Source organism: Gobio gobio (assembly GCF_949357685.1).
Source record: "Gobio gobio genome assembly, chromosome: 17".
NCBI lineage: Eukaryota > Metazoa > Chordata > Actinopteri > Cypriniformes > Gobionidae > Gobio > Gobio gobio.
Window position 1 is genome coordinate 41,988,038 of NC_137110.1, and position 23,006 is coordinate 42,011,043.

A 23,006-nucleotide genomic window follows, 5' to 3' on the forward strand; every position below is an offset into this window, starting at 1 on the left:
TCATTCTTTTTCTCTCCATATCGCCATGGTGATCGGTGACGTGGTGCCACATGCAGCTGAGGAACAGCAGGCAATGAATGAGACACTGATTCCGGCCCAAACTCACCTAGAGCTCAAACACACACACATTATACTGCACCTGGAAGTCTTTTTACATAATACAAAAAATGGCTGAGAAGTTGATTTATTCAACCAGTGTGAATGGAATTTACTATGGAAGCTTGTTTCCGCCATGGATAAAAAAATGTAAAAGATAATTGTGACTTTTTTTAATTTATTTTTTACAATTGTACGGGTGACCCCGAATAGTCGAAGATTCAATAGGAGGAGCCTGTTTTTCTATTTAAATATTGCACTAAATGATCATCTTTGACCGCACAGCTTTTTCCAACGTGTTGCGTACGAGACCCAGCCTTCTTTTCCATTCATCAGCGTTGCGCTCTGCAGTTGGATAGGCCAGGGGTTTTCAAACTTTATGATCCCAAGGACCCCAGAATATGATGAACCTGAGGGACCCCCTTCCTAGAATCCATATATTTTTATGAAAAAACATTTAAACTGTTAAATAGTAGGGGTGGCATTGTTTCCAAACTTAAATTGGCTATACTTAATGTTGGATGTATAAACCTGAAGAACATTTTCAATTAAAAATTATTTGAAAAAGCAACTTTCACAATAAATGTATGTAAGCAGCTTATGTACTGCGTTAAGAACCCCAGTGAGCAAGATAAAGGGGACTATAGTGAGAAAAACACACTAGAAAGATACAATTTGGAAAGAGTATACGGCAAGAAAGGAGAGAAACATTTAGAAATGAAACTTTTAGAAAATGTTTGGTAGACTTTAACCATTTTTGCTTTGTCTTTTTATTCTCTGAAATTTTCTGGGGACCCCTTAGAACCTTCTGGAGGACCCCTGGGGCTCCCCAGACACCAGTTTGAAAACCTCCTGGGATAGGCTACTATTACAAGTGTCTTGTGTTTTTAAGCGCAAAAACGCATTCTGTTTGATCACCCCCCCATGCCTTTCACTCAGATGTCAAAATATGTTGACAAATTGAACAGATAGTGAAGCTAAAGTGCGAATGAAGTGAAGGGAAGTGAGTGAAGTGAAGTGTGGCAAAGAATGGGGACCCATACTTGGAATTAGTGCTCTGCATTTAACCCATCCAAGTGCACACACACCCAGAGCAGGGGGCAGCCATATTGCTGCGGCGCCCGGGGAGAAATTGGGGGTTTGGTGCCTTGCTCAAGGGTCTCACCTCAATCATGGTATTGAGGGTGGAGGAGGGGCTGGTTCTTCACTCCCCCCACCGACAAATCCTTCCGGACATGAGATTCGAACCCTCATGTTGCAAGTTCGACTCTCTAACCATTAGGCCACGACTGCCCTACATTCATTCTGCCCTACACGACTGAATGAAGACAACAGCACAGCGTTTAAAGATGGCTGACATCACAGAATTTACCGGTATTTTCCTGCTGATGTGTAAACGGTCTCTTACCGGTAAAAAGCCAGAACGTTTGTGTAAACAGCATATTTGTGTATTTACAAGTAAAGTCATTCTGCTAATTTCCTGGAAATTTCCGAGGATTGCTGTGTGAAATCGGCTAATGTCTGATTTCCCATATAACTACCGGTTTTCCTCGCACAGTCGCACACAATTTGAAAAGCCTCAAATGGACAAATGGCAGAGTGAAAGACTGTATTATTTTTTATTTTTTTTTTAGATCAGGTAGGGTGCGATTTCAAAACATTTTGGCCGGTTCTAATTTGATTGTTGGATGCTGTGGGCATGTTTAGCAAAAAACACTGCCACTCAGCGTTTATTGTTTTCTCTGCAGTTAAACATACAAAGTTGACAATTCTAGCTATACTTTCATTATTTGAATAATTTCATTATTTTTATTTTTAGTGTATTTATTGATCACGTAGGGTTATCTAATTGAACTATTTGTGGCTTGTGTTTTGAATTATATGTTCCCCTGCACTTTGCATTTGTTCTGTAGGCTACCTTGTGACTTTTTTAAAATAATTTAATTAAAAAAAAACTCTTGACCCCAAACTTTTAACCAGTAGTGTAAATACTAGTGCAAATAGAAAATAATCGATTTATGAACTATACATATTTAAAAGCATCCAAAAGTGTGAAAAGTGTGGTGATTTTTCTCTTTTAAACATTATATCAGGCCAACCCGATCTCACTGAAATTTGCACATTATTTTACGTGGTGGCTAATTACGAATTCATACAATTTTTCAAAAAGTGTCATCAGGAAGGACCACCACCAACTCTGCCTCTAAATGTACCCATCACTGGGGTCTAGACAAATTACACGACAGTGTACGAATGAGGTCGAACAAATTTGTACGAATTAGCCACCTCGTAAAATACGTATGAATTGCTGTGAGATTGCGTTGGTCAGTCAAGGACTTCACAGAAACTCCACAGGATCCTTCACCACATACTGTGAGATTAAGGGTCTCTGAGTGGATTGCTGTAATACAGATGCACTGAGCCTTCAATAACTCTGAACCCAGTTCTACGACCCATGATACTCGGAGGCGATGTGTTTCCATTAAGTAGAACGGACAGAGTGTCCAGAGGACATTTTGCATGATAAAGTGAACTGAATGTTTAGTGTTAAGAAATCACAGAGGGTTACAACTGCAGATGGTTTCCTTTGGCCACTGATTTGAAGTCTTCAAAAAGGCTTTGTTACATTCACACAAATGCACTTTGTATATCCTGTTTCCTTCCTGTTTCCTGAAGCTTAAACAAAAGCTAACTTTTTCTTAACGTCTCCCATCCCCCAGACTTGCAGAACCAACACACACACAAACAAAATAACACGTTGTTCTTTCCAGCTGGCTGCCTTCACACAGGTTAAGTAATTCAGCCAAGATTATGCAATTAACTGCATATAAGCACACAGAACAAGTGTACTTCCTCCCTCTGGGCCAGCTCAGGCGGTGCCCCCTGCAGCCTGGCACAGAACTGACCCAGAGAGACAGAAGCCCCTCAACATTCAACGCACATCCTCAGCTTTCAGCAGCTGATATTCACCTCACATTGCCACACAAGGACAGTGCCTCTTTATCAAGTCATTAACAGCCTATCAGAAAAAAATACATTCTGAAAATGCATTCAAAATCAGATTTAGGTAAGGTACGCAGGAAGAGAACATTTATAGCAGAACCATGATTAACACCAGTAAGAATCAATACCACTGGTGAAAAAGAACTCTGACATTATCAACCTCCAAAACCACAGTGGTATTGATGCGGCTCTGAACCCAGTGCTAGTACTAATATATCGGTTTTAAGTGTGGTTTCTTAATCACAAACTATGAAAATAGCACCAAATCCTTGTGCATGTGGCATAATTGAAGTCAATGGGACTCACCCTAAGAGTTTGTGTTGTGTAGTCCGACAGAGAATCCCACAGGGACGTGATACTTGTCTCCTTCCTAAACCCTGCCAACTTCTCAGCATTATCCAGGAAAACCCAGAACGCCTCCTCTCTCCTTTTCAGTCAGATGCACAGACATCAAATCAAACACACCCCAACGCTCCAGTTACACACGTATGGATAATGTGATCCAGTGTCTGCTCTTTGGATCTTTCTGGCCGAGAATCTGACTGGACTTCAGCCGCCGTTGCCAGGCAATAGCGGTAGCCAATCAGAGAGCTCCGTTCACTCAATTCACCCTGTACCACAGCATTACACATGAGTAAGAGAGAGGGAACTATGGGCTGCTAAAAGGCTCTCAAAAGCTCATGGCATCATCAATTATTAAGGGTATTCAATTGTATTTACACTGAACAGACAGCTCTGTGTGTGTGTGTGTGTGTGTGTGTGTGTGTGTGTGCCCTACAGCTGTAGTGAAATCACCATTATCACATTAGTCTGTCTTTGAGGAACAGTTAGTTCAGCCCTTTTCCAGTCAGGTAGACACTAATGTAGTTTAGCCAGGACTTTAAGAGGACCCTGTTTTGTTGCACATCACAGATCAAGTCCAGCCCATTTGTGAACTTCGTTAGTCTAGTGTTATTTTACTATTATTCATATACTATTTGATCTTTTTTTAATCTTTAAATTTTAGTTTAGTAATAACAATGTGCTTTTATATCTATATTTGAATGTTAATTTCAGTTTTAGGGTGTGTTCACACTTGTAGTTCGGTTTGCTTGATTCGTTTGGTCTGGACCAAAAAACCCCCAAAAAACCCTGAAACATTTCCTGGTCTGCTTAACGTTCACATTGGCATTTTAACACTGAACCTAAAGCAACATGGGCAACATTGCGACTATGATGAGAAAAACTAGGTGTGCTTGAGTATTCTGTACATTTTTGGGTCGCATCTTGTGACATCAAGTCCTGTTTTTGGTTTCACATGTCTTTGGTCCTTGTTGCGTTCATATTTCATTCAAACTAGTTTAGAAGCGTTCACATTAATTAAAATTAACCGCACTAACAGAGCAATCGCACCAGGGTTCATTTTATTCTAACCAAACATGCCCCTAAACACAGCCTTAGTTAGCAATTTTTACTTCTTTACCAAGGCAACATTTCTAATTTCTGTTTAAAGTGCCCCTATTATGTTTTTTTATATATTCCCTTTCATGTAGTGTGTAATAATGAATGTAAACGTTCTGCAAAGTTGTTAAGTCGAAAGTGCACGATAAATAAAGTTATTGAAAGAATCGACTCTCAACCACCTAAACAAGTCGTTTTTAATTCAACTCTCACAGTTCTATGTCACTAGAAAAGAAATTTGCATAATGTCCGCCTGTACGTTGTCCGTCCGCGAACAACTTGACCCGTCCTCAAACTTCATTTTACTGACGACTGCTTCCCAAACCTCGGAGTTCAACACGGGATTTGCAAACCGCTTGCTCTTGAAAGATGGGTCAGTACCCAGTTAATTTGGACCAGCTTGCTCCTCAGAATCACAACCTGCAAGTATGAATAATTATTAAAGTATATGTTTTCTACCTGGTATTCAAAATACGTAGTTTTGTGTTTTATATTGTGTAAGTTTCCAGCTAACCGGCTAACTCACATTATTACTGAAATTCTTCTGCAAATCCGCTGTGGGTCACTTCTAACTAAAACTGTGTCTATTAAAGCAGATTGTCTGTCGTTCCTACTACTTTGAGTGAAGATACAGGATGGAGCAAGATTTGTTTTACAACGTTTATGTTACATCAGTTATTCATGTTAGTGCTCTGCTAACGTACTGTATGCAATGATATTGACAGAGTTCCCACATGTGCACCGCAATAAATTATATAATGATGTTTCATAAACAAAGTTCGGGATCTAATCATTATGTAATTCCAACCAGCTGTCAGCAATCAGCATGTCTAACCAATCAGCACAAGTGGAGGAATATATAAGTACCCAGTCAACTCACCAACGTTCCTCGACAAGTTTTTTGCAGCATCACACTCACCTGGTTATTCCTAAACCAGAGATACGGGGGGAGTACTCTGGGTTCGGGCCAAATACCGAGCTCGGAGTCCTCTCCTCGGACAGCACGCCAAATTCGCATACCATTCTATTTGACTTATTGTAAGTGTGAACTCGTGAATACCCTTATAAACCCATTATATACACATGGGTTTGTTGATGGACATACTTTTGCTAATGCTGATGGTGAGGAATTACAGCTGCAACATCTCATATTGTACCTCAAAATGAGTACCGTATCACTGAGAAACGTCCTGCTAAAGTCGTTCTGTGATGAAGATTCGGATAACTATTCTTCCAAAGTTTCATCATCGGACTCACGCTCAGATTGTTATGGTAGAATCAACGTCATAGTTACTGTCAGTGTGTACTATCGCTGAGCTTTAGGAAGCCTCCAGACGGAGCTGAAGTACAGTTGTGGTAATAATAATAATAATAATAAATATAATTTGTTACATTTATATAGCGCTTTTCTAGGCACTCAAAGCGCTTTACATATAAAAGGGGGAATCTCCTCAACCACCACCAATGTGCAGCATCCCCCTGGATGATGCGACGGCAGCCATATTGCGCCAGAACACCCACCACACACCAGCTGATTGGTGGAGAGGAGACAGAGTGATGAAGCCAATCTGTATATATGGGGATGATTAGGAGGCCATGATGGAGAGGGGCCAATGGGCAAACTTCGCCAGGATGCCGGGGTTACACCCCTACTCTTTATCGAAGGACATTCTGGGATTTTTAATGACCACAGAGAGTCAGGACCTCGGTTTAACGTCTCATCTGAAGGAATAATAGGCATTTAGCTTCCAACACGATATGCGATAGACCAATCACAACAGACTGGGCCATCTGGCCAATCAGAGCACAGTAAGCTCTCGGAAAGTAGGGATTTAAAGAGACTGATTCATCCATTGAATCTTTTGAGAATCATTGAAACATGTGGTGATGTGCTATGTATATAATGAGAAAATTCCTTATTGATGCATGTAAACCTGTTGTAGGAGGCCTCCAAAACAAGATTAGGAGTTTTTAAAAAAGCATAATAGGGGCACTATACGTTTTTTTTCATCTAAAATTTTTATTTTATTTTAGCTTTATTTTAGTTAGCCTATTAACTGTCAGTGTCCTAGTAGCGGAACACTTGGCATGATTTTTATTGCCTTTTTACCCCTATCACATATGTTATTAATTATCATAAACTAGGTATAATTCGAACACAATTCATCCTGTGAAGACATCCGCTGTCCGTTTTGAAATCGGACATTGCATTACCATGAAAACGGTACCTGAAAATATTTTAGCAGGCTAAAATTCTATATATGTACAGTCTGAAGTCTGCAGACTATTGTGTTAGCCATGCATATATGAGTTTATAAAAACATTTTAATGCCATTTTATAGTTGAGTGAGTACACATCGTGATTGAGGCTGGTAAGTTTGAAAGGGTTTGAAATGGTGCTCCACACACATATACACAAATGAACTCTATCACCCTTTCCCTCATTCACACACACACACACTACTCATACACAAACAAACACTCTCTCATGGGCACTCATCTGAATGAGAGGAGGTTTACAAAGAGAGAGGGAAGGAAAATAGTACAGAGAGAGAGAGAGACAGAGAGATCTTTCGCTCACATTGTTCCATTGATGCGGCAGAGACTGATACATAATTCATGTTGTATGTTTGATTATTCAGCTGCATGTGTGATATCAGATATGAAACAAAAATATGGCACATATGGTCACTATCAAGCTGTGAGACACGGGTGATACTATTTACAAACGCAGCGCTAAAGACAGAAGCCTAACAGCCTCTGTGTATCATGCACACCGAGTCACAGTCACTTCATGTTTAATGCTAAAAAAGGATCAGAAATGATTAGCACATTAAAGTTATTATAACACAGATTCTTCATAAGAAGCAGGTGTCCACAGATTATGTCAGATGTTGGCTGTGGATCATAAAGTTATCTTGGATCATCATGTCCTAATCCAATTCCCATCTCTTACCCCTATATACAGTATAACATTTAAAAGTTAGGGGGTAGGTCATTTTTTAAAAAATGTTTTAAGAGAAGTCTCTTATGCTCATCAAGCCTGCATTTATTTGTTAAAAATTATATTAAAATTATTATATAATTATATATTATACGTATATTTATATATATATACGAACCTGTGTGTATGCCTACTAGTGTTGTCAAAAATATCGGTAACGCTTTAGATTGCGGCCCGGTAAGTACTGCGTAAGTAAAAAGAATTTACAGCATAATTTTCGGTAATCATAGTGTAACTATAAAGTAAGTACGTGTTGGTATAAGGGAACAATATGTAATATTGGGGGAATAAAGGTGTAACTATCAGGAAAATTAACACATTATTTATACTGTAAGTATTTTTTAATTAAGGGGTAATTATCCGTGTAGTTACAGGGTAAGTATGAATCTAGGCTGTAAATTAAAGTTGTTCTTGTCCCCCTCTTGTTTTGTGTAGTTACAGGTTAAGTACAATAAATATACAAACAAATAAATATTTATTTTGAAAAAAAAAACTTAATCCAAAACAGATTTGACACTTCTTATTCATTTTTTTTTAAATAAACTTTTCATTTCAAATAATAACGTCCGGACAGAAAGAGGCACGTTTTTCCCTTTTTGGCTTCTCTTGCTTGTCTTCCTCTTCTTGTTCCTCTTCTTCTATATCGTTATTTCCACTAATGGATCTTAAGAGGAATCCCAAATATCCCTGATATTTTGTATTATTATTTATTAAAATAAAAAGTACACCAAGAAATGCTCTCATAATGTACTAATCTTTCCGCATCCGATCAGCTGTAACCAGCGCGTGCATGAGTAAAGAAGCTTCAAGCTTTCATGACGTTCTAACTACACGAAACAAGAGGGGAACAAGAACCACTTTAATTTACAGGCCGCAGATTCATACTTACCCTGTAACTGGCTTTCCTATAGCTCAAACACTAGAGTGTGGCACTAGCAATGCCAAGGTCAAGGGTTCGGTTCCCAGGGAAAGCAAATGTGTACCTTGAATGCAATGTAAGTCGCTTTGGATAAAAGCGTCTGCCAAATGCATACATGTAAATGTAACTACATGGATAATTACTCCTTAATTAAAAAATACTTACAGTATAAATGATGTGTTAATTTTCCTGATAGTTACCCCTTTATTCCCCCAATATTACATATTGTTCCCAACACGTACTTACTTTATAGTTACACTATAACTACCGAAAATCATGCTGTAAATTCTCTTTACTTACGCAGTACTTAATCTAAAGCGTTACCAAATATCTATATTTCGCTATGTAACGATACTGAAATATCTGAAACGATACAATACTAATTTTCTACAGTATCGATATCAGCTGCGCTCTCCTCTCCTCTCCGACTGACAGCGAGTTGACACGCACCCGCGTCCTCTCATTCAGTCCGTTTAATCCTCTGAACATGGTGAACATGTTCTGCTGGATTTTTGTTAGTATTGGTGTGACGGGTCTGAATTTCGCACGGGGTTGCACATAACGTTAATTCTACTAATTCCCGCAGATTTCGCGCTCGCATCTGAAGCGCACACACACATACCGTAATAAAGCCGCCTCTGACATACAAGTGCAAAAATGAGCTCCTTTTTCCAGCTTATTAATGTTCAAATACACTCAAAAATGTCTCAATGCCCATCTTGGTGAGTTTTAACGTAAACACAGTGTAACCAGCTCACAGGAACAGTGGGATCCATGCGTGCGTCAGGTCTTAAAGGGACAGAAGTTATTTATTATTCAAACTACAAAAAGACAAACGATCACTTACGAGCACACATATTCTGAATGCCTTCGGCAGAATTCAAATGAGCCATTTTAATCTAGATTAATTCCAAGATTACAGTGAGATTAATCTAGATAAAAAAAAAGAATCTATGCCCACCACTAATATATATATATATATATATATATATATATATATATATATATATATATATATATATATATATATATATATATATATATATATATATATATATATATATATATATATATATATATATATATATAGTAAAAACAGTAATATTGTGAAATAAATAACAGTTTTCTAGGTTAATATATTTTAAAATGTAGTTTATTCCTGTGACGACAAAGCTGAATTTTCAGCATCATTACTCCAGTCTTCAGTGTCTCATGATCCTTCAGAAATCATTCTGATATGCTGATTTGCTGCTCAATAAATATTTCTAAATATTATCAGTGTTGTAAACAGTTGTGCTGCATAATATTTTTGTGGAAACCATGATACATTTTTTAGATTCTTTGATTTCGGTGGCACTTTATTTTACGTGCACTTTCAATGTATTTACAGTGTACTTACCAACAAAAATACTGAGTAATGTAAGGTAACAACATGGGTTAATCTTAGGTTAGGGGTAGGTTCAGGGTTGGTACCTAGTTATTACCCAGTTAGTGTCAATACTACAAAAGTATAACATGCGAAACAGGGCTGTAAAATAAAGTGCTACCTACATTTCATAAGAACCGCGTTTATTTGAAATAGACATATTTTGAAACATTAGAAATGTTTTTGCCATCACTTCTGATCAATTTAATGCATCCTTATTGAATGAAAGTATTCATTTTTATTTCCAATTAATCAATAAATACTTTTGAATGTTAGCATATATAAAGTATTCCATCAGGGGTGGGGAACGTTGATCCTGGAGGGCCACTCTCTTGCAGAGTTTAGCTCCAACCCTGAAAAAAACACTCACCTGCCTGTAACTTTAGTAATCCTGAAGACCTTGATTAGCTTAAGGTGTATTTGATTAGGGTTGGAGCTAAACTCTGCAAAAGAGTGGCCCTCCAGGATCAACGTTCCCCAACCCCTGCACTACACAGACCATGCAATATATACGTCTTCTGAAGCCATACAGCAGCTTTGGGAGAAAAACAGACAGTAATGTATACTGAAATCATTATTTACTGAAGATTTTCCTCTCAATAGCTCCTTAATCTCATTTGTGTTAAAATATGTGCCTTATTTGAAACACAAATGAGAAAGATTTTCAGTCAAATATACCTGTCACAATCAACATTGAGAGTGCCATCACTGTGCCCTGTGATTATCACCAGAGGGCGTCACCTGTCATTCCATCAAAGACTACATTACCCATAATACTCTCTGCCCGGACTCATCATCCCTGATTACATCCACCTGTGTCTCATTACCCTGTTTACCTCACCCTATATAAGCCTGGGCCCGTATTCATTAAGATTCTAAGAGTCCTCTCAGAAAACTCCTAATTTAGCTTAAAAACTTTTACGTAGGAGTCTTAGCTTAAGAGCTATTCGGGACCGATCTGAGAGCAACTCTGAGTAAGGAAAATACAAAAACTTTTATCTTAGTGAAGAGGCGGGGCTGACCCCGTTGCTACGTATGACACAGTCTTTTGAAGACTGTGATTGGTTGGTTGTCCAAAAAGGGGAAAAAAGGAGCGCTTTTAAGTATAGGGTCTATTCTAAGCCTTCACTTTGAAATTACAAGCGCAAATTGTCCTATTTTACCATTCTCTCTCACTCACACACACACACACATTATATATATGTACACTGAAAAAAATTATTATGGCCCGATTAAATTAAGCATAATTAATTTGTGCTCGTTTAACCCTCTATGGTACGCAATATGATTTCAATGAGAAAAAAAATATTTGTGGTGTATTTCCTGCTTAAAATAGGACACTATAACAATAACAATAAAAATTTTCATAACGTTTTTATTTTTATTTTATTTTTTAAGTTTGTTGCCTCAAGGCAACATTGTACCACAACGGACAAATTTAAACATTTGACATTTTCATGTAGAAAAAAGAAATATATTTATTTAAAACATCAATTTCTTTAACCAGACACCTGAACAAACACATTTGTCCAGTTTATAATGTATTACAAATGTCATATTTAATAAAAAGTAACATTTCAAATTCAGCTGTTGCTCTCAGGCAACATTGTACCATCGTGGAACACAAGTATTACCAAACCATCACATCAAGTTATCATGTCAAGTTATCATATCAAGTTATCGTGTCAAGTTATCATATCCATCTTCATCCTCATCTCCATCTTCGATCTCTCCCTGCCGGATTGTCACTATGACCTCATCTTCCTCATCACATGACACCTCATCCTCACCCTCAACAGTTGTGTTATATACCTTTTTTAAATGCTATAGAAAATGTACAGATCAACAATATGTGCAGTTATAGTATGTGAATTACTAATCGTATATGTGCATTACAAAATCATGCAAAAATCCAAATAAATTTAGAGAATTCTAGCTCTTTTCCTTACAAATATACTATATTTGTATCCACCCTAGTGTGTCTGGTATGGCCTTATGCGATTCCATTATGGTACAATGTTGCCTTGAGGCAACACACAGTTTTTTTGTAATTTACTCTAAAACATTTGATGATATATAATGTAAAGTTCTTGAAAATACTTCTTTACTTACCAGTGAATGTGACTCATATTTTTTGTGGGTGATTAACTGGCCAGAAATTAGTGAAAAATGCACTTTTCATTGGAGAAAATATGGAGCCATGTGACCTGTGCACATGTGCTGAAACAGGACACAAAATGGAGCCCTGTGGGTCATGTGACAAATTTTTTGCACTTTCATTGATTAGTATTTGAGTTCTTCTTCCCAGAGATAGGTTTGACCAATAAATTGCTTTTTAATTTTATTCAAAATAAACTAAAATAGACTATGTTGCCTGGAGGCAACACCGTACCATAGAGGGTTAAATAATTTAAATGTATTTTTTTTATTTTAATTTGAAAAAATTAATTAGTTTTATGGGAATTACATGTGTTTTTGTTTAAATTGAGATCAAATAAATTGATTGCGACCACTTACGATAAAATTTTTTAGTAAATTCAACAAATAATTTTTTTCAGTGTATATAAATCCTTTTATTATTTAACATGCTGTTAATTTCCTATAAGGTATTTGATTGGCTTAGAATTATAAACATTGTTCCACTCTTTTTCCAATTACACTGATTGCTGGCATGTCTATTTAATTGGTGGTTTGAAAGTTGGATTTAATGCAACAAACATGATCCCTGCATGATCTAATCTATAGCGTCTTATTAAATGTAATGTATTAAGTCACTGTCATCCATTGTCTGCAACACATTTCTTCTCCCTCTTCGTCTTTCTGCCATTTTCTCCACTGCTAAAGAAACTCTTAAGCCCCTTAAAAGTCCTCGTCCGTGCTCCTAACAAATTTGACCTTAAGACCTCTTTTAAGGGTTAAGATGCTTTCTGAATTACTTTTTTCTTTACAAAGATTTTTTAGGAGTAAACGCCCACATTTATAAGAATTTTCTTAGAATTTTGTCACTAGGAGCTACTCTTTGCATTAAGATTCTTTATGAATACGGGCCCTGGTCTATATAAGCCCATTTCTGAGCGTTTTCCCTGGTTTCTTGTCTCTTAGTTTTGGATTACTTGCCCGTTCTGTGGATTACCCTTTTGCCTGTCTCTCCTGTCTTGTTTGGACTGCTTGACTGTGTATGGCCTTTTGACTTTTTTTGACTAAAATTGTGGATTACCCTTCAATAAAGCTGCATTTGGACTCAATCTTTGAGTCTCAGAGCAGTACGTTACAATACCAATGGTCTTTGTATGGCTCAAAAAGTCTTGAAATATAGCGTATTAGTCATATGGACTGATTTTAGAGTTATTTTTTAAACCTTAAAGGTCCCATGGGATGCAATTTTCATTTTATGAGGTATTTCAACATTAATATGAGTTCCCCTAGCCTGAATATTGTCCCCAAGTGGATAGAAATGTTGATCGGTGTAAACCGAGTTCTGGCTGTCTTTCTCTGCCTTTGAGAAAATGACAGGTCAGACTAGCCAATCCTGAAGTCTCCTGTTTTGACGTACACACAGGAACGGTTACCTCCCTTTCCTCTGCCCAGAGAATCTGGCACTCCCATGCAAACGCTCCAGAGATCATGGCTTGTGAACGAGTGAATGCTGGCAGTTTCTCAGTGTTTGGATGTACAAATGAAAACAGAAGTCTTTTTTCAGTTCCTTCTGATCTGTGATCAGTAATTTCTTATGTGTAGCTAATTATTTATTATTCGTGCACACACTGCGGCTTCTCTCTCTCCCGACAGAACGGTGTTTTCGTGTTTTCTATCTTGTGAGTCAGTGTTTTGTACGTCCTCGTCGCGTCTATCTGTTCTAAAATGTGCATACAGTCGTGAGTTTCTGCTCAACATCGGCAGAGTCACATCTTTAGAGATAAACCTCACGCACGCCGAAGCTCGGGCTGCACTGGCCGGTCGGCCTTCAACATCCCCGACCCCCAGTACTGCATCTGGCCCACAGCGGAGGCACCAAACGCGGCGCGAGATTAAGCAGATGCGGGGTAAGCGTGAGCATATCCGGGCTAGCCATCTTTCCCCACAATAAACTGGATTACATTCGATTACTGCTGTTGTGTCTTTGTTTGCTCTGTGTACTCAATGCGTGTAACTGACGCTTTTCATATGATTGGAACGTATCTAAAAATAATGCTATAATCAACACTTACTCGTAACTCGTTCATCTCGACAGCTGTAATGGTACTTTGCATGTGTTACAAAGTAGGTAGAATAATGATGAAGACGGACTCTGCATGACTGGGACTCGTGTTTATTCAGAACTCTCAGATACAAACACAATAAACTCGCGCTGACAGCGCTCTCACAACTCAGTAGTTACTATAAATAACTTTGTTAGCAATCGCTCCGTCTCTGGTACATTAGTGATGTCCGGTTCGCGAACTAATCATTCTTTTGAACCGGTTCTTTTTAGTGAACCAAATCAGTTCACCAAATCGGACTGAATCGTTCTAAAGGGTTCGCGTCTCGAGTCAGCGCTGATCCATAATTTACTAGAGTTACTAACTTTCTGACATGAGTGACAGCCCCTCCGACTAGAAATAAACTAATAACCTGAAGTATATTCTAGTAACTACAACAGTTCACTGAACTGAGACGTACTGACAGAACTGATGTGAAGTGAATTCCGGTCCATCCGTCTCTCTGGCAGCAGCTCGTGCCTGGTAGACCTCGTTAAACCACGCCCCCTCCGCTAATTTCAAATGCAAAGATGTCAGCCAATTACAACAGTGGACGTTTTTACTGAAGTCTCACAGCAGACACAACTCTTAAAACAGGGCATTCAGCCAGAGGGCAAACATCAGGATTGAAAAAAAAATGCCTTTTATTTCTAAATTATGACATTTTATGATGTAAAAATCATACTAACAATATAAGTACACCTCAGGAAACATTATAAAATAATAGAAAAATGCCATGCCATGGGACCTTTAATAACCCCAGTCCCCATACAATTGCTGAATAGCAACAATCAACAAAACATTTAAAGAATAATTAACTGGTTGTAATGAAATGAGATTTAGTAACTGACAGCAGAATATTCAATTATTAACTTTCGCTTTAAAACTATTCTGAAGATGCATATGGCGTATGCAAAGACCAAAAATATGCTGGAAATATTCAAGCATGTAGACACAAAAAAAGTCCATCTCAAAGTGTCTGTGCAATGCGTATCATATGGTCCCAAATACACTCAAAAGCTTCTGACATACTGGGAATAAACAAATATGCCAAATCCATTGAAGGCGATAAATATGGATATCTTGCCCTTTTCACAACATCCCAATGCATTTCTCCCCAATTCTCTGCTCAGTTAATGTGATAAACTTCAAAGACCAACACATGAATCCTGAATCGATTATTGCTGAGACCACTGGCTTACATTTGCAACATACACACACGCACATTCACACACTCTATGAAAGCTTGTTAAAGCCTGGGATTTGGCGAATGACTGTGCTGAACAACCCAGAGAAACTGAGCGAGCTGTTAGCAGATCAGAGAGCGCCACCCAGTGTTACTGATGCTCAATAATTAGCATTGAAAAAGTGCCTTATTACAGACGCAGTGACATTGATCCGAATGGAATATAGAGGCATGTGCTTACAGGAAGAAAAAAAAAAGAAAGAAGAATAGCATGCAATATGCAGTGATAACCAATAGCATATGACAGTGTTTTTTTGTGTGACTATGTTGTAAACTGCACATTTTGGCAACCGTAGCATGTGGGTATTTCATACATAAAGAACATTGCTGCAATTATAGTACGAGTAAGTCGCATGCCATTCGAAACCTATTCAAAATTAAAGATGCCATCTTACATCGCAAAAGAAAAAAAAAAGGTATTCTTACTAAGTAATGTTGTTTTGTATGACTATTTAAACATTTATAAAGATACATTTACTTGAGAAGCAAAATGACAAGATATTACGTCTTGTTTTCTGAAAAACGTATCAAAATTTAAGTCCACTTCCACTATTATGCTTTTTCAGACATTACTTTTCATGTAGCGTGAAATATAGCTGTTTGTGAATAAAAAATTCTGCAAAGTTTCAAATATCAAACTGCACAATAAATGGAGTCATAGAGTGGTGCAAGTGTGACATCATTTTGTAGGCCATTTTAGCTCTTCCGTTTTTTTTTTATGGGATTTTGGTTAAATGGCTGAAAGGTTTGTGGTTTCCTGTTTCATTCTACAACATAAAATACATCAGTATTACCCCACTCATGATTTTTTTTGAAGCTGTTGCGTGTCTTGAAAAAGGAGGTTGCTAACAAGTGGCTAAATGGGACTACAGACGGGGGAGATTAAGTGTCATCACGTCGAAAAGGTAAGCTCAGTCCGCTTTTACAGCCTCGTTATGCTCATAATTGTGCTCTTATAAACTAGTCTAACTATTACTGTTCGTATATCTGTATATCAAGTGCTGAGGAAGCCTCCGGAGCTGAAATTCACATATGGTAATGGCATGTCATTTCTGACACATGCTGTAAGCGGTAGACCAATCTCAACAGACTGGGCCATCTGATCAATCAGAGCAGAGTAGGCTCTCGGAAAAAGAAGGGTCTACAGAAACCGGATCCTTTATTGAACGGTTTCAGACACTGCGAGAAAAGAGGTGATGCTGGAATTAATGTATATTATAGGAAAATAGTGTTTTTTGACCTTGGATGCATGTAAATCTGTAGGAGACCTCCAAAACAAAACCTTTAAAATAGCATAATAAAGGCACTTTAACTTCTGCCATACTGAATTAGATCAATTACACACAACCTGTCCATACCCTGCCTTTCAAAGACTGGAAACCCACTGTAAGAAAAACACATGCGGGCCACAGTCAGATTCTATTTGGCATTTTACAGAGCCATTTCTGTTCTACCTGTCAGCCAATAGGGGTATTTTTTTCACTTATAGTAGCTGTAATGAAAACATTGAGCAACACTTGCATGCAAACAAACCTCCCACAGGGTTTTGAACTCCCTCTGTTCGATGCGCAGAAGTTCACTGTTCTCTCGGCTGACAATCGTGGCATGTCGAGGAGTGTTATCCAGAATTGACTCCCCAAACGCTGTTCCCACTCCCAAAGTACAGATCGTTACAGCATCCTACAGAAAAAGGAGAAATATTAAGAAGAGTAGAAGAGGAAGAGAGACCATTATAACATTTTTGCACGCTTATTATAAAGATCTTAAAGGAGTAATTCACCCAAAATGAAAACTGTGCCTTTATTTATTCACCTTCCCGTTATTCCAAATTTATTAAGTAAATCATTTAAATTCAAAGCTCCATATGAGCTCTGAGCTCCACTCAGTCCTTATTCATTGTAATTGCATTGAAAATAATTTTCATTTTTGGGTGAACTATTGCTTTAATGACTCTTCTTATTCATCTGATTTATGTAAATTTATGCACACTGTAAGGGAATGTGCTCAATTAGGTTTAAAAAGATTGTTGCACATGACAAATGATCCGAGATTTGAAGACACAAGCTCACACACTCAACATACGCGCATGCATTTCTTTTTTGCACCCTGTCTTGCGGTTTACATTCATTTAATCAGAGCAGCGTGATGATAGCACATTGCCCAACGGATCACTCCATAAAACTGGAGCAACACACACTTTTAATATTGCATCAATGAAACGTGTTCACACACGCACATACCACACACACGTTCCGCTCTGTGCAGGACATTCATAGCTGCAGGGCAACATCACAAGTGTGAAAGAGAAGCATAACATGATGCCTTGTGTCATCTATGCACAATTGTGCAAGTAATCAGGCAAGTACAACCCAGAATACATTACAAATGCTACGATAAAGGCTCAGAGGGGAGAATAGTACTCAATGGTTGCTCATTCATAGGAGTTTTCATTTTTGTTTTAAGCTCAAAAAGTGAGACTGACAAATAACAGGTTAAGTAACTTTGCCAAAATTCCCAAGGAGAAATAAAAATAGAAACACATCTGATTGTTGACTTACTGCCAGAAGCTATAAGAATTAATATGGCTAGAATAGCTCAGACATTTTTGGAAGAATTGATGACAACTGTTATGAGATTATGAGATAACATGAGATTACTGGGGGTATTTTTCTCATGAGAAACATCTGAAAAGCAGACTTTAGTAAATAACGCTAGGGGTGGGACAAAATATCAATAGGGCAATATATCGTTGTCCTTCTCAGTGCGATACGAGAATCGATACCCTGGCACCAAATATTGATATTTCTCTAAATAGATTTCCCTGCTCCCAGCGTCGCTACTCCCACATGAATGAGGGAAACGTGAACATTAGTTAACTAGCTTATAAGAAAAAGAGGTTTTTAAGGGGATGGCAGACAGCAGTGTGAGTAAAATAATAGATGCCCCAGCCACGTTGAAGCCCAAAGTCTGGAAAACTCAACCTTTTCACAGGCATTTTGTTTTCATAGTTATCAGATATCGTGATGTATCATTGTAGGATTGCCTAGTAATATATTGATTATCCCAGAACTGCTGTATCGTGATATTATCGGCATCGTGAGCCATGTATCGTGTATTGTATCATGAGCTACCCAATTTGGGGTCAGTCATATATATGAAAGAATTTTCATGTGTTAATCGCCTTTTTATTGCCAATTTGAAACAAAAAACAAGATATATTTTGCCAGGAAAATCCAAAGGATGTAACAGACGCGCGCTCCCGAGAGCCTCTCTTCCGTTCTATGACACATGAAATGAATGCTTAATGTGTCATCCACAGAAAAGGGATTCATTCAAACTATAGTCTCACATAGCCAGATCTAAAGTCTATCTTTAGTCTCAAACGCTTCTGTTTGTCATGAGTTGATGCCGGTGAATTGCAGAGCTGGTGTAAACATATTCACATCGATGCTTTCTTAACTGCTGCTTTTTATCGCTGTCATTTTGTCGTGTTTTTATTTTTTCATTGAGAGGAAAGCGCAGCACATATTTACATATTCATCTAAACGTCACTATCAGAAGCGTGATGTTTGCAGTAGATGTTTATTAACAATATCGCTGCAGAGGTATATCCAACTTCTTTTTTACTTCTAAGAGAAGAACGAAACATTGAGTAGGCATTGGATCACGTTCACACGGAATAAGTTGCTGGCTGCAGTTCACAAAACGGCCACCGGTGTCATCGCTATCAACAAGGGTTTCTGAATTCTACACATTTATAATGTTACAAATAATTTCTACTTCTGTATTTTAACTTTCTATTCCTCAAATAATACATAAAAATGGATCTCAGTTTCCACAAAAATATGAAGCAGCACAACTGTTATACAATTATAAAATATAGCCTATTCATATAGAACACAGTTCTTTTACATTGTAATCATATTTCACATATACTGTTTTTCATGTGTTTTTGATCAAATAAATGCAGCTATGGTGAGCAAGAGACTTCTTTCAAAACCTCAATAATAAAAGCAATCTTAATAAGGGTGATGTAAAAAATACTTTCCCAGCTTAATACGCAGAGTCTATGAGAATGACTGATTACTCCAAAAACGGCCCAATGTTGCTTTATTTGAACCAGCCGTTGTGTGTTTGGAGAGGGATCTGTTTGACTGACCAATGGCTAGGAGAATGTTCAAGAAACCTTTTTTTAAAACAGTGATTTTTCTGCAATTATATTTGGTGGAAATTAATGACAAAAATGATAGATTCCTATACAGATTCTATAAGTTCTAATATGCAAAATATGGACGCTTCTGGAATGTCTGGAAATCCCTCTTCATTTGTGTGGGAGTGATAAATGCTTTAGGGCCAGTAAACACATCTGACAGTGTGACTCATTGTATTCCCAGTGGATTCACAGAAAGATGCTTCCATCCCCAGCAGCCCTGCCTCATCATCCTCGTGTATCAGACTATTAACAAGGCCAGTCTTGGACCATCCGCCCACTCACAGCAGCTCTCTGTAGCAGTTTCTGTATGCCGATGGATGCAAATGATGTCTGCCAGGGCAAACTACTACTCATCTCAGCTGACTCCTAGCAGATTGAGGCTTTAAATGATCCCGATTGTGGTCTCTCTTACCTGATGGTTGGCTGTCTCAGACACTTTCACATCCAGAGATCCAGACAGAACAGCGTACCAGCTGGTGCCAATGTCACCCTGTCTATACACTGCAGGAAAACAAAGCGAGTCTATCAATACAGATCAGCAAATTGCAGAGGAATTCTTAATTTCGATGTCAGGACAGTTACTTCTTTTCAATAATGTAACATGTGGTTCTTATTGTCTCATTAGCTGGCAAATTCTACCTTTAGCACAGATTCAGGACTACACGCTTCACAATAAAAGTTTCAGTAACACTTTATTTCGACGGTCCATTCTGAGTCAACTAACTCTCTTTAGAGTATTAGTAGACTGTCTGCTTAAAGGGTTAGTTCACCCAAAAATGAAAATTAGCCCAAGTCATCCTAGGTGTATATGACATTCTTCTTTCAGACGAATAAAATCGGAGTTATATTAAAAAAGTCCTGGCTCTTCTAAACTTTATAATGGCAGTGAATTGTGAATTGTCATTTATGAAGTCCATAAAAGTGTATCTATCCATCATATAACTGCTCCACACGGCTCCGGGGGGTTAATAAAGGCCTTCTGAAGCGAAGCGATGCGTTTGTGTGAGAAAATGATCCATATTTAAAACTTTATAGAGAAAAATTTCTAGCTGCCGCCAGATCTGAAAAAAAACCCCCGTAGCTGGTGTGCAATGTCGTCAGACCTAGCGTAAGCATTTTGAACTGTGAGAGGCACTACATTTTGTCCATAAGTTGAATACGGAAGGCGATCAGCATGGTGGAAGCTAGATAATGTACTATATAAAGTTTTAAATATGGATATTTTTCTTACACAAACACATCGCTTCGCTTTAGAAGGCCTTTATTAACCCCCCGGAGCCAGGTTGGAGCAGTTATATGATGGATGGATGCACTTTTATGGACTTCAAAAACAATTCACTGCCATTATAAAGCTTGGAAGAGCCAGGACATTTTTTTTATATAACTCATTTCATAACTCACTTCAACTACATTTCATTTGTACAGAGAGTCTGGCCACTCTCCATTGACAAGCGTTGACTTCCGAGAAGGAGGGAACTCTGTTGAAGTTTAAAACTATTGGATCTGCCCAGAGCCACTCTGGATCTTCCACAACCAATCGCTAACGTTTAGTCGTGACGTATGTCATCTCAAATTAGCGCATGACATCAACGTCATCGTTCTGAGCCACTCCCTGTGTTCGCTGATTGGACTGATTAAAATTTGACCAGAGAAAACCAGAGAATATACCGCAATCCCAGACGGAGTACAGAAGGAAAATGAAAATTGAGCGGAAGTACGTAAGAGGGCGGAGCCAGGCTACAGATTGTATTCGTCTGAAAGAAGAATGTCATACACACCTAGGGTTACTTGAGGGTGAATAAATCATGGGCTAATTTACATTTTTGGGTGAACTAACCCTTTAATATCTGCTAACACTTTATTTTGATGCTCCCAACAGATATAAGTAACTTTGCAACTACATGTCAACTTATTGTACTAACCCAAACCCAAGCCTAACAGTCTACTAATACTCAAACCTGTCCATCCCTGCACAATTTGTATGTCTGCCTTACCATACACACCCAATTTAGTTCTTGCAGTCTCTACTAACAAGCCGATGAGTTGAATCAGGTGTAATAAACGAGGGAGACACACAAAATGTGCAGGGCTGGGGGGCCTCCAGGACAGGTTTGAATGAGAGTTAGTTGACATATAAGCCAGGTTTCCGCTGCAGGAACTTTTCCCAGGATCTAGGGACTTTGGGGTGGTACTCGGTGTGTTTCGACCGCAGGGACCAGGGTCTAAATGAAGTTCTGGGTAAAAAAGTCCCCTCAGAAAATCCCTGCTCACCAGGTTGTACTTTTCCAAAGTTCAGGAACTTTCGGGGGTGGGACTTGGGGGCTGAACATGCTGATTAGTTGACTCCACGCAGCATTTTATATCACCCACCATTTATAAAAGTCTGTCGCGGTGCATGCTGAAAGAGTTGTTTGCAATTTGAATCAACAATGGAGTTTAAAAAATACGACCGATGGGCTGACGAAATCCAGCGGGAACTGGAAAGTTGCGCGCAGTCCTACGTCATCGGACTAATTTGCCTAATCTTCACTGTATTTTTGACCACGATGGAAACGCAGACAGCAACAGGTCTGGGGTAAAAAAGTTCCAGGGACAAATTGTTCCGGGTAATTTCGGTGGAAACACGGCTATAAATAGTTAGTTGACATGTAGCTGCAAAGTTACTTATAGTTAGTAGAATGTCTAAAGTGGACTATTGAAATTAAGTGTATAGTGTAATCCAAGTTTCAGTTATAAGATAATAAGAGTTTTACAGCCTGCCCTGATGCCACAGGAGAAAATGTTTAGGTTCCACAGAGATGTTTTAGTTATTTATAAAATCATCTAGAATCCCAATGCTGATCTGAAGAACCTACTATATGTACCCAAAAGTTGGGGTCAGTAATTTTTTTTTTTATGTTTTAAGATGTCTCTTATCCTCACCAATGATTAATTTACTTGACAAATATACAGTAAAAATAGTAATATTGTGAAATATCATTACATTCAAAATAACAGTTTGCTATCTGAATATATATTTTAAATTGCAATTTAATCCTGTGATGGCAAACCTGAATTTTCAGCATCATTACTCCAGTCTTTAGCTGCTTAATATTTTTGTGTAAACTGTGATAAATTAAATAGAATTCAAAATAACAGCATTAATTTGTAATATTATAATTTTTTTGTAACATTATAAATGTTTTTACTGTCACTATTGATCAATTTAATGCATCCTTGCAGAATAAAAGTATTATTAATAAAAAAAAATAAAAAAAATCGTACTGACCCCAAACTTTGAACACTTTGAACTTCAGAATCATACAGGCAGAAACCCTAAACCAAAACAATCTTTACTTTTTATGTCTCGATTCATTGATTCACACTGTAAAAAATTAGCAGTTGGCAACTTTAAAGAAAATAGGAAACTCATTGACTTTAA

At 38.0% G+C, this 23,006-nt stretch overlaps 1 protein-coding gene across 1 annotated transcript in view; it reads right to left on the reverse strand.

Moving 5' to 3' along the window:
- rapgef4b (Rap guanine nucleotide exchange factor 4b) overlaps positions 1-23,006 on the reverse strand; it is a 57,257-nt gene that overhangs the window by 23,720 nt on the left and 10,531 nt on the right. Inside the window, exons 3-4 of the mRNA XM_079840672.1 lie at positions 19,998-20,086; positions 16,906-17,052 (exon numbers count right to left, since the gene is read on the reverse strand). Coding sequence (XP_079696798.1) covers positions 16,906-17,052; positions 19,998-20,086 — 236 coding nt within the window. The remainder of the gene's footprint in view (positions 1-16,905; positions 17,053-19,997; positions 20,087-23,006) is intronic.